The sequence below is a fragment of the Dryobates pubescens genome, chromosome 16 (assembly GCF_014839835.1).
Source record: "Dryobates pubescens isolate bDryPub1 chromosome 16, bDryPub1.pri, whole genome shotgun sequence".
Taxonomy (NCBI): Eukaryota; Metazoa; Chordata; class Aves; order Piciformes; family Picidae; genus Dryobates; species Dryobates pubescens.
In genome coordinates, this window is record NC_071627.1 from 22,397,060 (window position 1) to 22,410,157 (window position 13,098).

At 48.8% G+C, this 13,098-nt stretch overlaps 1 protein-coding gene across 2 annotated transcripts; it reads left to right on the plus strand.

The window, feature by feature from the left end:
• The first annotated feature begins 1,054 nt into the window (after positions 1-1,054).
• Positions 1,055-10,428, plus strand: LOC104310331 (leukotriene C4 synthase). 2 transcript variants are annotated; one of them, XR_008462645.1, is made up of 6 exons: positions 1,055-1,143; positions 2,496-2,595; positions 3,040-3,110; positions 3,335-3,416; positions 3,784-4,021; positions 8,125-10,428. XR_008462645.1 is itself a non-coding variant. In XM_009911753.2 (5 exons), the coding sequence occupies exons 1-5, from the start codon at positions 1,086-1,088 to the stop codon at positions 3,908-3,910; spliced, it is 438 nt and encodes a 145-aa protein (XP_009910055.1). In that variant the 5' UTR covers positions 1,055-1,085; the 3' UTR covers positions 3,911-4,395. The 2 variants fall into 2 exon arrangements, 1 of the variants encoding a protein (XP_009910055.1); XM_009911753.2 differs by lacking the exon at positions 8,125-10,428 and having other exon boundaries at positions 3,784-4,395.
• Positions 10,429-13,098: the final 2,670 nt, after the last annotated feature.

Sequence of the window (13,098 nt, forward strand, 5' to 3'; positions counted from 1 at the left end):
TAATTTCTATAAACTGCTTTAATCTGGTCTTATTTTCTATAACAGTGACGTTTAATGATCATTTTGTATTAACCTGCTTTCCTCTGTCCCTGGTCTGAAGGGAAAATTCTTCTAATGGAGAGGAAGGAAACAAAGCCGGCATCCTCATTAGCTTGCAGCCATGCTCAGCTCTTGCTCTCGGACAGGAATTAGCTGAGCAGGCCTCTCCTGACATACGAAAACATTCCTGATGCATTGTGCAGGTTTTTAGCCACAGAGAACTCTCTCTGGTGTTTACAACGAGAGCTCATCTGGCCGAGGATTGATCAGAAGCCTCAGATGCATGGCTCCCAGTCTTTGCAGTACAAAGGCTGGCTATGAAATCCATTTGATATCTGACAGTCATTCTGCAGGACCCATCCCCAAATGAAAGATTGCCACACAAGACAGATCTGTACCTTTTATACTTTGTCACATCCTGTCTTACAGCTGTGGTGGGTTTTTCACTCAGAGGCTGCCCCACTGCTGTGGCTGTAAGTTGTGCTCCATGCCCAGCTCACGCTCCCCAGGCTTGGTGCACGCAGAGCTGCAGACCATGAAATGCTGCCTGTCCTGATGCTGGAATGGTGCAGAGCAGCTCCAACAAGCCTGTGGGTTCTCCTGCGGCATCAGCAAGAGGAACATGCCTCATCCTTCCTTAGGAGTGGGTTTTAAACCAGATGCCCCCAGGGGGGCATTGATGGGCTATTGAGATTTGTTCAGCTTCCAGTTCCCCTCTCTTATCTCTCACATTAGCTCTCTGCTAGCATGTAAGAGATGTTTCCCAGTTCCTCGTAACTCGTTCCTGGAAAAGGGAGGGTGGGAACAGAAATATTCCATCAGACCTCTCTCCCCGGCCTTACGTTTCCGCAGTGCACACGGCAATGGGCAAGCCAGACTCCTCCCGGTTAGAAGCATGACATAGTGATCTTAGAAGCAGGTCTGTTCGAGTAGAGCAGACCTGTGCTGCCAGCTACACTGCTGACTGCCACATGAGCAAGGACAACACCAGGCCAGAGGAGCTTCTGATCAGGAAATTAACTTTTCTAGGGTCTGGAAGAGGCGATATGTTGGATCAGATTCATCTGCTGGCTGCTGTGACAGTCCTGGGAGTCCTGGAGCAAGGTAGGGACCGTGGGGCACACATGCCCAGATACTTGCTGGGTCGATCTATAGTACCGCCACTGATTTCATTTTGCCTCTGTATTTCATTTCTGCTGCTGGACTTCTACTTCTCTGCTTTTCAGCCAGTGGACCGATACTTTGTCAGTGTTCTGAAAAGTATTCAACAAAAGGTGTTTCCCAGGCACCTACCTCCAGAGTTTGGAAATTTTTTGGTAGATCTTCTCTGCAAACATGTAGAATTTCTTTCTTTGATAAATATGTTTACAGCAGTCCCTGAGGTTAAGCATTAGCATATGAGAGGAAAAGCCCTGATGGAGGAAATACTTTGTTGATGTTGAGTTGCTGGAAGGTGTCCAGAGAAGGGCAACAAAGCTGGGGAGGGGTTTGGAGCACAGCCCTGTGAGGAGAGGCTGAGGGAGCTGGGGTTGCTTAGCCGGGAGAGGAGGAGGCTCAGGGGAGACCTTATTGCCATCCACAAGTACCTGAAGGGAGGTTGTAGCCAGGTGGGGGTTGGTCTCTTCTTCCAGGTAACCAGCCAATATTTTCAACCAGGTGGCCAGCCAAATGGCCACTGTATGCTCTTGGGTGCAACTGTAAACTTACTTTCACTACAGTCTCAAACTGCACCAGGGGAGGTTTAGGCTGGATGTTAGGAAGTAGTTCTTCATAGAAAGAGAGATTGGCCATTGGAATGTGCTGCCCAGGGAGGTGGTGGAGTCACCATCACTGGAGGTGTTTAGGAAGAGACTGGATGGGCTGCTTGGTGCCATGGTTTAGTTGATGAGATGGTGTTGGGTGATAGGTTGGACTTGATGATCTCAAAGGTCTTTTTCCAACCTGGTTAATTCTATTCAAAGAGCACTGTGGCATGGCTAGGTGGAAGAACGGGCTGCTGTGGGTCACACTGAACACCTCCCAGCCACGGTTCCATATTGCATGGCAATTTAATTCAATGTCTGGCTGGCTTATCTGAGGCATCAGTTCCCTCCCTACTCAGCTATCAGGATTTAGAAGGGGGGAAAAAATAGAGATTGAAAACAAAAATTAAAATGGGCAGTAACAAAGTGCATCTGAACTGTGCAGAAGCTTCTAAAGGTAATTGATGGTCTGTTAATTAGGCAAGAGAGAAAGCAGGTACAGGACTGCGTGCTCCTCACTTCACTGTTGCACTGAGTCGTTCCTTTTCCTTGCCTCAAACTTGATCTGTGATTTTCATCCAGCTTTTCCTGATATGGGGGTTACAAGTTTAGGAGGAGACAACAGATCTTTTGCCCTTGCCTCTGACAGTCTCCTGACCCCACCGTACCCAGCCAGAGCACTGACTACTGCTACTTATTTCTCTTTTGCTGCAGCCTACTTCTTCCTCCAGGTGATCTATGCCAGGAGAGCATTTGGCATTTCTCCTCCAAAGATCTCAGGCCCACCTGAATTTGAGAGGGTCTTTCGAGCACAGTAAGAAACTCCTCTTAAAAGATACTTTCCAGATCTCACATCTAACGGCACTGACCCTCCCCTGCTTTGCTGTGTATTCCTCAGGACTGTGATTCAGGAGTTATTGACCTTCCTCAGGGTGAAGTTAATGGGTTTAAGAGTGAGCATCAGACTGTGTTTGCTCACAAGTCCTAAACACACCAACTATTACCGAGAGAAACCTGTAATGGTTTGATCCCAGCCAGCAATGATTTCTTGCGCCCTGCAATCCCTATTCCTTCCACTGTGATTCTTGTGAATAAAAGTGGGATGGGAACTGCAGGGAAAGGTGCAAGCCTGGAGGCTCTTTATGGTGACATCAGCTCTAAAAAGCAGCAGTCTCCAACCTCTGGAAGCTGCATGGGGAAGTGGAAAAGGAAGACCTTCCTCCTTTCGCTTGCTTATGAGCTTTCTCTTTCCTGCCAGGGTGAACTCCTCTGAGTATTTTCCCATTTTCCTGGCACTTTTGTGGCAGGCTGGACTCTTCTTCCATCAAGGTGAGAGTGCCCATGACCCGATTTGTCACTGGATCTGTTCCTCTGAGTGCTACCTCAATTCTCATGTCCTTCTGAACAATAAATGAGGCAGTAATTCTGTCTCTGATGGGGGGGTAGAGCCAGGAGGACAGAGCCTTTATTCCTTCACCTTGGGCTACCTGCTTGGCTCAAAGTAGCTCTAAAAGGCCTTTGGAGATGGTCACTGTGATGTCTCTCAACTACAGGTCTGGCTGCAGCCTTGGGTCTGCTCTATCTCTGCAGCCGCTATTGTTACTTTATGGGATACAGGACATCGTCCTCAGAAAGGTAAACACCTCTGCCAGAATGGAGCACCTGCTAGCCCCTGGAGCTTTCCATCTGGGAACATAAGGTGCTTTGGGGAAGCTTAGGGCTCCCTCCGGCTCCTCCGGGGTCCCTGCATGACCCAGCCTTGCCAAGTTCTCTCCAGGGCAGGGGTACAGGGCTGGGGCCAGATATATGGGTAGAGGGCACGGCCTGGGCTGCCCTGAGTACTTGCACCTGCTCCCTTGAGGCAGAAGCTGGGCACGGGTCCCAAGCAGGGGACAGGGAACAGCCAGGGGCTGCCTTTCCACCTCCCTTCCAGGAAGGGAGGGACCATTCCCGGACAGGAGAAGAGATGCTCATTCTGAGCAGGCTCCCTCTCTCCCACCAGGCTTGCCCCGATGTACTTCAGCGCTGGAGTTCTCTGGATCCTCCTCGCAGCGGCAGCCCTGGGCATCTCGCGTTTCTTCCTCTCTCACTACGTGGGACTGGACGTGCTCCAGCTTCTCACAGTGTGACCTGCTCCTCTGTCCCTCAGGGGTGTCCTCACCTTCAAGTCCTGCTCCCTTCTACCCACAGGAACAGACTGGCTGTAGCTAATACAGCACCAGTGACAAATCCACCCTCATGTGAGTTTTTAACACCTCCCTCCTCACTGCCCAGCACCAGCACAAACTGCTGACCTCTTCAGGAGGCATTTTTTCCCCCATGGCATTCTGTGTGCCAAGTGATCCATATCTGGCAGCTCCATGGTCATGCCTAATGTGGAAACAAGGAGAATTTTAGGAAAACAAGACATATCAAGGCAAACTCATCTGAGTCTGAGCTCCCTAGTGAGCTGCTGCAGGGAACTGCCATGTGTTCCCCTTCCTCCAGCAGCTCTGCCTTCGGCCCAGGCACCAAACCAGGGTTCGTGCCAGTTTTCCGAGGCTCACACCTAAGAAAGGCATTTGTTTGAAAACAGATGTGAGCTGTGGCATAACAAAGGAGGCAAGGTACAGAAAGGAGCATGCCACCAACGTGTGGTCTGAAAGCCTATTGGTGCCCTTGTAATGGCTGTTAGCCATCGCCCGTGGGTGATATCATAAATCAGACTGCACAAATCAGAGCCACTCCTGCATGTGTAACTTTGGATACTGCTGAGCAACAACGTGCACAAATAGAAGGGCACTGAGCCTGCAGTGCTGGGTGTCTCCCTGTGGGTCTGCAGGTGGCACAGAACAAAATCCTGGGTGTCTGAGTGCAAGGCAGCTGCCTCAGTTTCCCTGACGTGCAGTGCAATGCAGCCTCTGGCCCTCCATCCCACAGGAGGAGAGTTGTGAGTAGGGATAAGCTGATTGTCAGAGCTGCCAGGCTCCTGGATTGGGGCTGAGCTGCTCAGCACCAAAGAGTGGTCCCCACTGGGTAGTTTGCCCAGTGGTCAGGTCTGCCTCCAGGCATGGCTCTGCTGTGGCAGGAGGGGCTGGGTTTTCACAGCGCTGATGATCTTGGCTGTTGGTCTGTTTATTTTTGAGACACATCTTGGGAAACACCATCAGTTCTCTGTGCCATCATCACACAGGGATTTCACACTAACCCTGGAGAGCAAAAATAACTCCATTGCCATGCTGCCTATCTAAACTGTTGCCCCCAAACCGGGCACATGACCAGTCAAATCTCCTTGTTCCTTACTTCAAGGTCCATTTGTTTCTTTTTTTTTCCCCCTCTCTGTTTTGAAAGGCTCTGCTGTCTTCTGCAGAATTCTTTAGCCTCTTATCTCTTCCCAATGCCTGGTCTTGTGAAATGTATCATTTTGTTTTAATTTATAACCTTTCATCATAACCACATTTTAAAGCCTGCTGTCTTCCTCTCTCTTCCCCAGCAGCAGGCATATCTAGATTGTGTAAACAAAAGGCAGGGGCTGGGGTGGGAGGTGGGTTGGTGTGTGTGTGTGTGTGGAAGAAGTGATTAATTTTTAACGTTGTTTTATTTCCTTTCTTACATTCTAAACCGGCTTATTCAGCAAAGCCCCCAGTCTGTGTCCCTTTTGGCCCCTTCCTGGAGTCATGCTGCCATGTTGAAGTTGGCAAACACTGCAGGGAAAGGCTTAAATCCAAACAAAAATAAGGGTACAGCACTTGCTTCTGCAAAGTTGTCAGCGCATTGAGGCCCCATCCTCACAGCAACCCCCGGGGTGCCACAGCAAGATAAGCAACAAAATAATTTGTTTTCCAGCAGCTTTGGTGAAACATTTTGGAAAAGGCTGAGCATTGTTTAATCCAGTCTGTGCCTTAGCAAGGCCAGGGAAGAACAGACAGGCCAGCTGCTCCCTGAGAGGTTTTACTCTAACCTTCACATCCACACGTCCCACCACCTCCTGAAGTGAATTTTCAGTCCTCGTGCTTTTACCAGCATAACCAGTCAGCTCCCAGAGGGTTAATACAAAAAGACTAGTTGGCTCTCTGTGAAAACCTTGCTGTCTTAGGTTAGTCCAAGGGGATGCTCACCGTATCTGTAGACACAACCTCCATTTTCTACACTGCAACCACTTTTTAAAGCCCACAGTACTGCCCTGGAGTCACTGCCCACCTCAGCCCTTATTTGTCTCAGCTCTGTGTGTGACAGGGCTGCAGAATGACTCAGAGGGGAGAAGTTAATGATTCAGCAGTGAGGCTCTGGCAGACTAGCTTCTCCCCCTGGATGCAAAGGACCATTAAAAGTCCTGGTGCAGTACAGCCAGGCTCTGGCCTTAGCTGCCCGCTGTTGCTAGTTCTGCCAGAGAAAAAACACCTGGCACGTCAGCCCCCTTCAAACAACTGTCAGAGGGGTCATTTCAGGTGCCTCTGCAGGAGGAAAGCTCCCCTTTCACCCAGGGATGCTATCATTACTCTAATACTTCATAGCTGGAGCTCTAGTTGGAGATGTCCCTGCTTACAGCAGGGAGGTTGGACTAGGCGACCTTTAAAGCTCCCTTCCAACCCAAACCATTCTACAATTCTACAATGGAAGAAAATCACTTTGCACTGGACCACGGTTCAGTGATGCAGTCGATGCTTTCAGGATGCTGCTGGCACACCACATGCACTGGTACCATATGATACCTCTTTGACTACCTGTCAGTTGCTGCAGAGATGCTGGGGAGCCAGCTTTGGACTAACAGCCTGTGTGCTGGGTGGGACAGGGTCTGCCCCTTCCACCCCAGGGTAACGTGAGCTGCAGTTTGACGGCAGCCCACTGCTCCTGATGCACCGCTGGCGGCAGAACAGCAGCTTCCAATGGCCGGAGAGGTTGAGGCCCTTCCCCAGCCCCCGCAAACCCGGCAGCAAGCCCTGCGCGCCCCACGCCGCTTCCCTTCGCTGGCTTCGGCTCCCACCGCTCGGTAGAGGGCGCCCGTGCGACGCCGCTGCCGCTGGCGGGGACTGGCGGCGGAGAGGCAGCAGCACCGGGGCGATCGGCAGCTGTCTGAGGGGGGCTGGCAGCTCGGAGCTGTGCCAGTAGCATCGCGCACCGCACCCAAAGTGGCCAGGGCACCCCCGGCTGCACCCGAAGGCAGCGGTCGCGCAGGCTGCCTGCACGCAGTGCCGTGCTTCGTGCCACTCTTGCACAAAACTTCCTGTTTCAAGCTTCGTCTGTGCTGGGCCAGGCTTTGGTGTTAAAATTATTGGGGTGGGGGAGCCCTGGAGCCCCACAGAGGTCTCCTGGAGGCGCCTTACAACAGACACAAGAGCCTCCTGCAAGCGCTTCACGGATTCCCGAGCTCCTTGCTGCACCCTCCCCTTACAGCCAACAGTTCAGTGTCAGCAACGGGGAGGGGAAAAAAAATGTTTGCTGTGAGATATTTGAAAGCAAATCCACTCTGTTACTACCATAGTCTCCCAGGCAAGGCAGCCAGCTGGACAGGAGGCCAGCAGAGAGCAAAGGAAACCTTCAGAATCAGCGAGAACTTTTTTATCACAACAAACATGGAGGCTGAACTTGTAAACAAGCCTCTGTGCCCTGACAGGGCTTGGTCCAATGTCAGCAAACAAGTCAGAATGAAACTGCACAGCTCTGTCCCGCTGGTGGAGCAGCTGCCACCCACTGCAGGGATCAGCCACTGCTGCAGGCATTCCCCTTCCTGTGTTGCTGGCAGGAACCCAGGCAGGTGCCCGTAAGGCTTTTGTACCACGTCACAGAATTTTGTGGCTTATTTTTATCTTGAAAACCTCAAGGGCACCCATGTGTACTTTCCTCCCTGTCATGTAGGACATCTGCAGAGACAGGTCTGGTGCACTGACAGCTGCAGATTTACAGGTGGCTCCTAGCACCAAAACACTGTGCCCTGGGACTGGGGGAAAAATACATTCAGGCACAGGAACCCAAGCACCTCAGGAATCACAGCACCCCACTCCCTCCAGGGCACAGCTTGGTGGGGCGGGTGAAGCATGCCCTTGAATTTCCCTGGGAAAGCAGCACTGCTAACTTTCTTCAGGGGTGTGCTTGGAAGAGGAGGGGAAGGGCCTATGAGGCTGAAAGAGGAGGCTGCAGCTGGTGGTCCTGACTGTGTAGTACTGGCATGTCACCCAGGTTTCCATAGCACCAGCATCCATAACACAGGGCCAAGGGGAGGGAAAGAAGTAGGTCAGACTGGGCTAACAATACCGAGTCGAGTCGTGTCATCTCAGCCTGATTTGGGGAAGGGGGAGGGGGAGGTGTGGGGGGGAAGGAAACCACAAAGTATTCATAGCTTGAGTAATGCGTTTCTTTCCCTCAGAAAAATAAAGAGCATTTAAAGCCACCGCTGTGCAGTACTGAGAAACTAGCACCCACCTCCTGCCCATCTGACCAGAGACTACAAGGGAATTCAAATGCTAATGTGGAGCCAGACTGCTCAATGAGTCTTTATTTCTGCAGCAGCTCCAGGATCAGAGCTCTGGGGAAGCAGCCGGCTGGAGCTGTGAGATTAGTCTGCAGACAGTACTATGAGGACGCTTTCCTTTCCTCACTCCGTTCCTCATCCCGATTTTGTAACTCCTTGTCGTAGTTTTACTTCTTTACATTCGAGGGACTTCAAGAGCAAGGAAAAAGAAAGGCACACTGGAGTTTTGTAACTGAAACAAGCTCGGTAGTGACCCATTTTATGTGCTGAGTCTGCGGAGGCCTCACTGTCAACCCAACAGTGTTTTGGGGATTGCCTGTGCACACCGCGGTCGTTTTGGATGATGTGTTTGTCACTGCCAGAACTGAGGATGTTGTGTGCAGTAGGATCCAGAACTCTCTTGATCTGAGTAAATGTATGGACACACACATCTGCTGGGTATGCAACAGAGCAAGATCAGAGGAAGGAGGAGTGCTTTGATTGGGGTGAATTTGAGGGTGCGGGTGCAAGAGCACTACCCTCACAGGAGAGATGCAGATGGGCTGTGAATGACCCATGCCATACCTGCAGTTTGAGAGCAGTGTGTTTGGTTTGAACACAACGACATCGCACTAGAGATGCAGCTGAGGTGTGTTTTAAACAGGCCTGTGAGAGCAGGACCATTGCCTGCAGGCAAATACTCTCTTTACATTACCACAGTAAAAACCATTGCTGGGTTAGATAGTGAGGTGAAATGCAAGCAAAACCAAAGCTATCTGACACTTTTTATGTTAGCAGGTCGAGACAGGGAGGCCAGGAAAATCCGTGCTCTGAGGTTACAAGGTTCACCTTCATCAGTTTTATACCTCCAAGCAAAAAACACTTATAAGAGAGCAGCAAGAATTAATCTTTCCCCTAGTGAGGGTGGAGCCACAATATGTACAAGGTGAACAGGGTTTAATGTGCCCTTTTGTGAATGCTCCCCCCTCCAAATGAAAACTTAACACGTTTGCTGTGATTGCTTAGGAAAGCCCATGCCCTGCTCTAGCCCCTGGCTCTGTGTTTAGGGACTTCCAGGGTCTAAGAGCTAAATGTAACATTTTGGTAGGAAGAACAAAAGTAGGGTCAGCATTCAGGAGGACTCATAGAGCACGTTCAGACTGAGAAAATAAAAGAGGATCTGTGTTGCGTTGCTTTGACATTGAACTACTTGAGAAGAGAAAGCTGGGTGACCCCAAACAGCTATAGCAATGTTACCTGCAAAGGGTGGAAGTCAAGGATCATGATGTCAGCAAGGACGAAAACAGCGAGCAACCTGCAGTTGGTGAGCGCTTAAAATAGGCTCCCTCTCATCAACACGGGTGGCTAGAGTAACAAGAGCTCAGGCATTGTGTAATCTGCCTTGATACAGATACTGCAGCACACTCTTGGAAGAATGGATTTGGTCACCCCACTGTGAAGTATTTACAGCTTTACAGCTCTTTCTGCTTATGGGAGGGTGCAAGGAAATGCAGACAAGGCTTGTGGCAAAGGATGCCAATGGACACTTGCCCACCCTTCTCCTGGCAGGTACACCGCTGAACTGCCAAAGAGCTGTAAATGTTCTGCCTGAGTGAAGCAGAGCAGCTTGATGAGCTCAGTACAGCACTGCATGGCCAGATGGCTTCTGGATCAGAGCTGACTCATGCCCACCTAGCTCAGAGTCAGGCTAAACATGCAGATACCTAAAATATGCTGGTAGAAGACACCTCGTCTGCTGCTGTGATTGCAGTCACAGCAAGGGAGCTAGCTGTGTCGGTAAAAAGAAAAGGTGTTCTGCCAACTGCCAGCATTACAATGCTGCAAAACTGAAATGGTAACAGGCCTGAGTTACACTAATGAGCATCACAGAGGTGAACTCCCAACTGAGCCCCGAGGGGGTGTGATCACTGAGGAAACAGAACAGAGCCAATCCTTCCATTTCCTTTTGACAAAGGATGGTGAGCATAAGCTGTGGGTAAGCTGGTGGTACAAAGGGGTGGGTGACCCATTCGAACTGGAGAGCAGTGGTCTCGAAGGAAGGACCTGGGTATTTGCTTTTCACTACAGCAGTGCTGTCAGCCTCTCCAGTTGGTTTTCAGGTGGGCTTGGCTTCTTAGTGAACTACATTTTAGGAAAGCTGGAAATGTGAGCTCTGCAGAGTCTCTGCTGCAGACCACCATGTTCAGAGTAATGAACAAAGTTAGGAAGGGGAAAAAAAAAAAAAGGGGTAAAAAGAACTAAAATAAAGAAATGAAGAGTAACCAAAAAGTCTCTTAAACTGCCCAAAGCAAAAGTGGGAGAGAGACTGCATTAGCAAAGCTGTGAATTGGCAGCATTAGCAGATGATGAATGTGGCCACGTTATCTAATATGGTGGAACACACATCATGCATATTTAATAGCGTTTTTTAGCTCGTGTTTGTCACAATGGCCAGCTAGAGGCTGTTTCTGAAGCCATGAGTAGGGACAGAAAGGTTATCATTGAATTCCAGGGCTTCTGACTGGAGGTCACACACACAGAGGAGATACCTCCTTGGTTAGTGTGTAAGACTTCCATGCATTCCCTGTTTTAAGTAATAAATCAAACCAGCTGCTAGCAGTGTTTGATGAGAGTCAGTCGGGTTTGTAGATTAACTATAAGATCCTGAATTATAGATGCTTATATGCAAATGCAAGAAACATGAAGCATGCAGCTGAAACATGACAGATGAAGATTATGATGGAGGTAGAACATCTACCTAGGAAAGAGAGAAAGGGAAGGCACATACAGCCATAAGCTCAGGATGAGTGAGTTCTGCCAGCTGTTCAGAGCAGGCAGTTAATATCTGCTTACTATTTTCTTCTCCATGAATTGGCAGTGCTGATCCATAAAAGATTTGTTTGTTGTTTTGGTTTGTTTGTTTTGCATTGCAATAATATCCCCCAAACCTACTCAGAAAACAGCTTCTGTACCACTTCCAGACACACCAAGTGTCTCCACATACTTAGATGACTATAAACCCCTGGAAACAGAGCTGCAGATTTTCTCCATTGTTTTGTTGCCCAGGAAAGAACCATAAGCAAGGTAACAAATAGAGATTTATGACTGGTACCAAACAGAAATGCCCTGAGCAGGTAGTAGGCTTCAGGGAAAAGCTTTACTTTGGTCCATCTTAACACTTCCCATGTCTACTCAGCCCTGTGCATCTCTCCATAGGTGGGACTGCTGTTCATGCTGTGCTGGTGCAGGTCTCTGTTCCCGGCACCATTCACTATGAACTCTGAGGGATGTTGCACAGACGTGTTACTATCTGGCAGATAATTTCTCCAGTAGATTTACACCCAGGAGGCCTCTTTGCCCAGTTTCTCCCAGATGGAATACAAAATTCATCAGGATGACCTTGGCTGGGATTACAGCCCTCCCCAGGCTGATGTGAACAAGGTGAAATTTATCTTCTGGCTATGCAAGTAGGAAAAGGAGAGCAGCTCCTGTTCCCTGCAGTCTGGAAGGTGGGTGTGTCTTTCCCTTTGCAGGAACAGACCAGTGAAATCCTCAAGTAGAACAAAGCCCTTTTGGAGAAAAAACACTGTACCTGAAGCTGCAGCATGTTGCCAGACACACTACAGATCAGCAGTGTCTGCTGGGAAGGAAGGTACAGGTATCAGGCTGGCACCATAGAACAGAAAAGCCAGGTAATGATGATGTCTAAGTCTTAGAAGACATCACAGAAGCAAGGCCTGGGAGTTTACATGTATAAAATATAATTGTTTCCTTGCTCAATAAACATTTAAGAATCCTGTATGGATGCTTGCAGCAAGTTTTTTGTCCCCATCTCTTTCTTTGCAAGAGCTCACACAGCATGGGACTACGCAAACTTGCAAAAGCAATTATCTGAGATGGCCTCTGAGGCAAAGGGCTGCTGCTGTTAATAACAGCTCCACTTGAATTGTTAATTATTTTGGTCTTTCAAACACCACATATATATTGACTCATTATGACTCTTCTGACAACTATTTATGTCTTTGCCCCTGCTGTTCAGTCATGTTCTTCCCCTACAAGTGGCTGCACCTAACTTCCTGTTGGCTGTGTCACATTTCAGGGCAGGCAGGTATTTTGCCTATGCTTAAAAGCAATCACATATTTGCAAAGAAGTCATATGACCTTCCTGCCAGCACTGGGTGAATGTGTGCAGCAGAATTTCTTGCCAGTGTGTACATAGGATGATTTTAATTTCCTAGGAGACCTCTAATGAGAAAACTTGTGTCAGAAAGCTGTTTGAGTACAATAAACATTCAATCAAGATGTATTTGGCAAATGAGGTTTTTATTTATTACTGGAAATTATAGAACAAGAAATCAGCCACTCCAAAACCATCAAGTCACATGGATCATGATGTGTAAACAGAAAACTGACTTCCATCATTATTCAAATGAGTAACAGGGACTAAAAAGACCAATCAGACTAACAAAATGACACATAGTGAACGTACCCCAGTGTATAATTATTAATATACATTACAGGGAGGCAAAAATTGTCACTAACTCACTGTTAGGCTTCAGTAAAGATTAGCAGAAGGATCTTCTTTACACTGGCTACTCAGAAATAAAGCTGTGAACAGATGCCACACCTCCAGAGTCCTAAGGTCACCACTTATCTTTTTAATCGCACTGACTCCCTTACACCTATTTTAATCTAGAGTTATTTTAGCTAATGATTCTTTCTAACACTATTTTGCAAAGGGAATTGGTCTGGTTAGACACAAAAGCAAACGGACTGCAGGGTGCAGAGGGCAGGTGGAAGAGCAGCCCTTTGTATCACCCTGCCAGATTACTGGTTGAGTTGTAGCTGGAGATACAGCAAATAAGCCTGCCTGTATCTGAGCCCAAATAA

Excerpts from the sequence above, each read along its gene's own strand:
- LOC104310331 (XM_009911753.2), top strand. The coding sequence starts at position 1,086 with ATGTTGGATCAGATTCATCTGCTGGCTGCTGTGACAGTCCTGGGAGTC. Across the intron at positions 1,144-2,495 it reads CCTGGGAGTCCTGGAGCAAG|CCTACTTCTTCCTCCAGGTG; the intron begins GTAGGGACCGTG and ends CTTTTGCTGCAG. Across the intron at positions 2,596-3,039 it reads GAGAGGGTCTTTCGAGCACA|GGTGAACTCCTCTGAGTATT; the intron begins GTAAGAAACTCC and ends CTTTCCTGCCAG.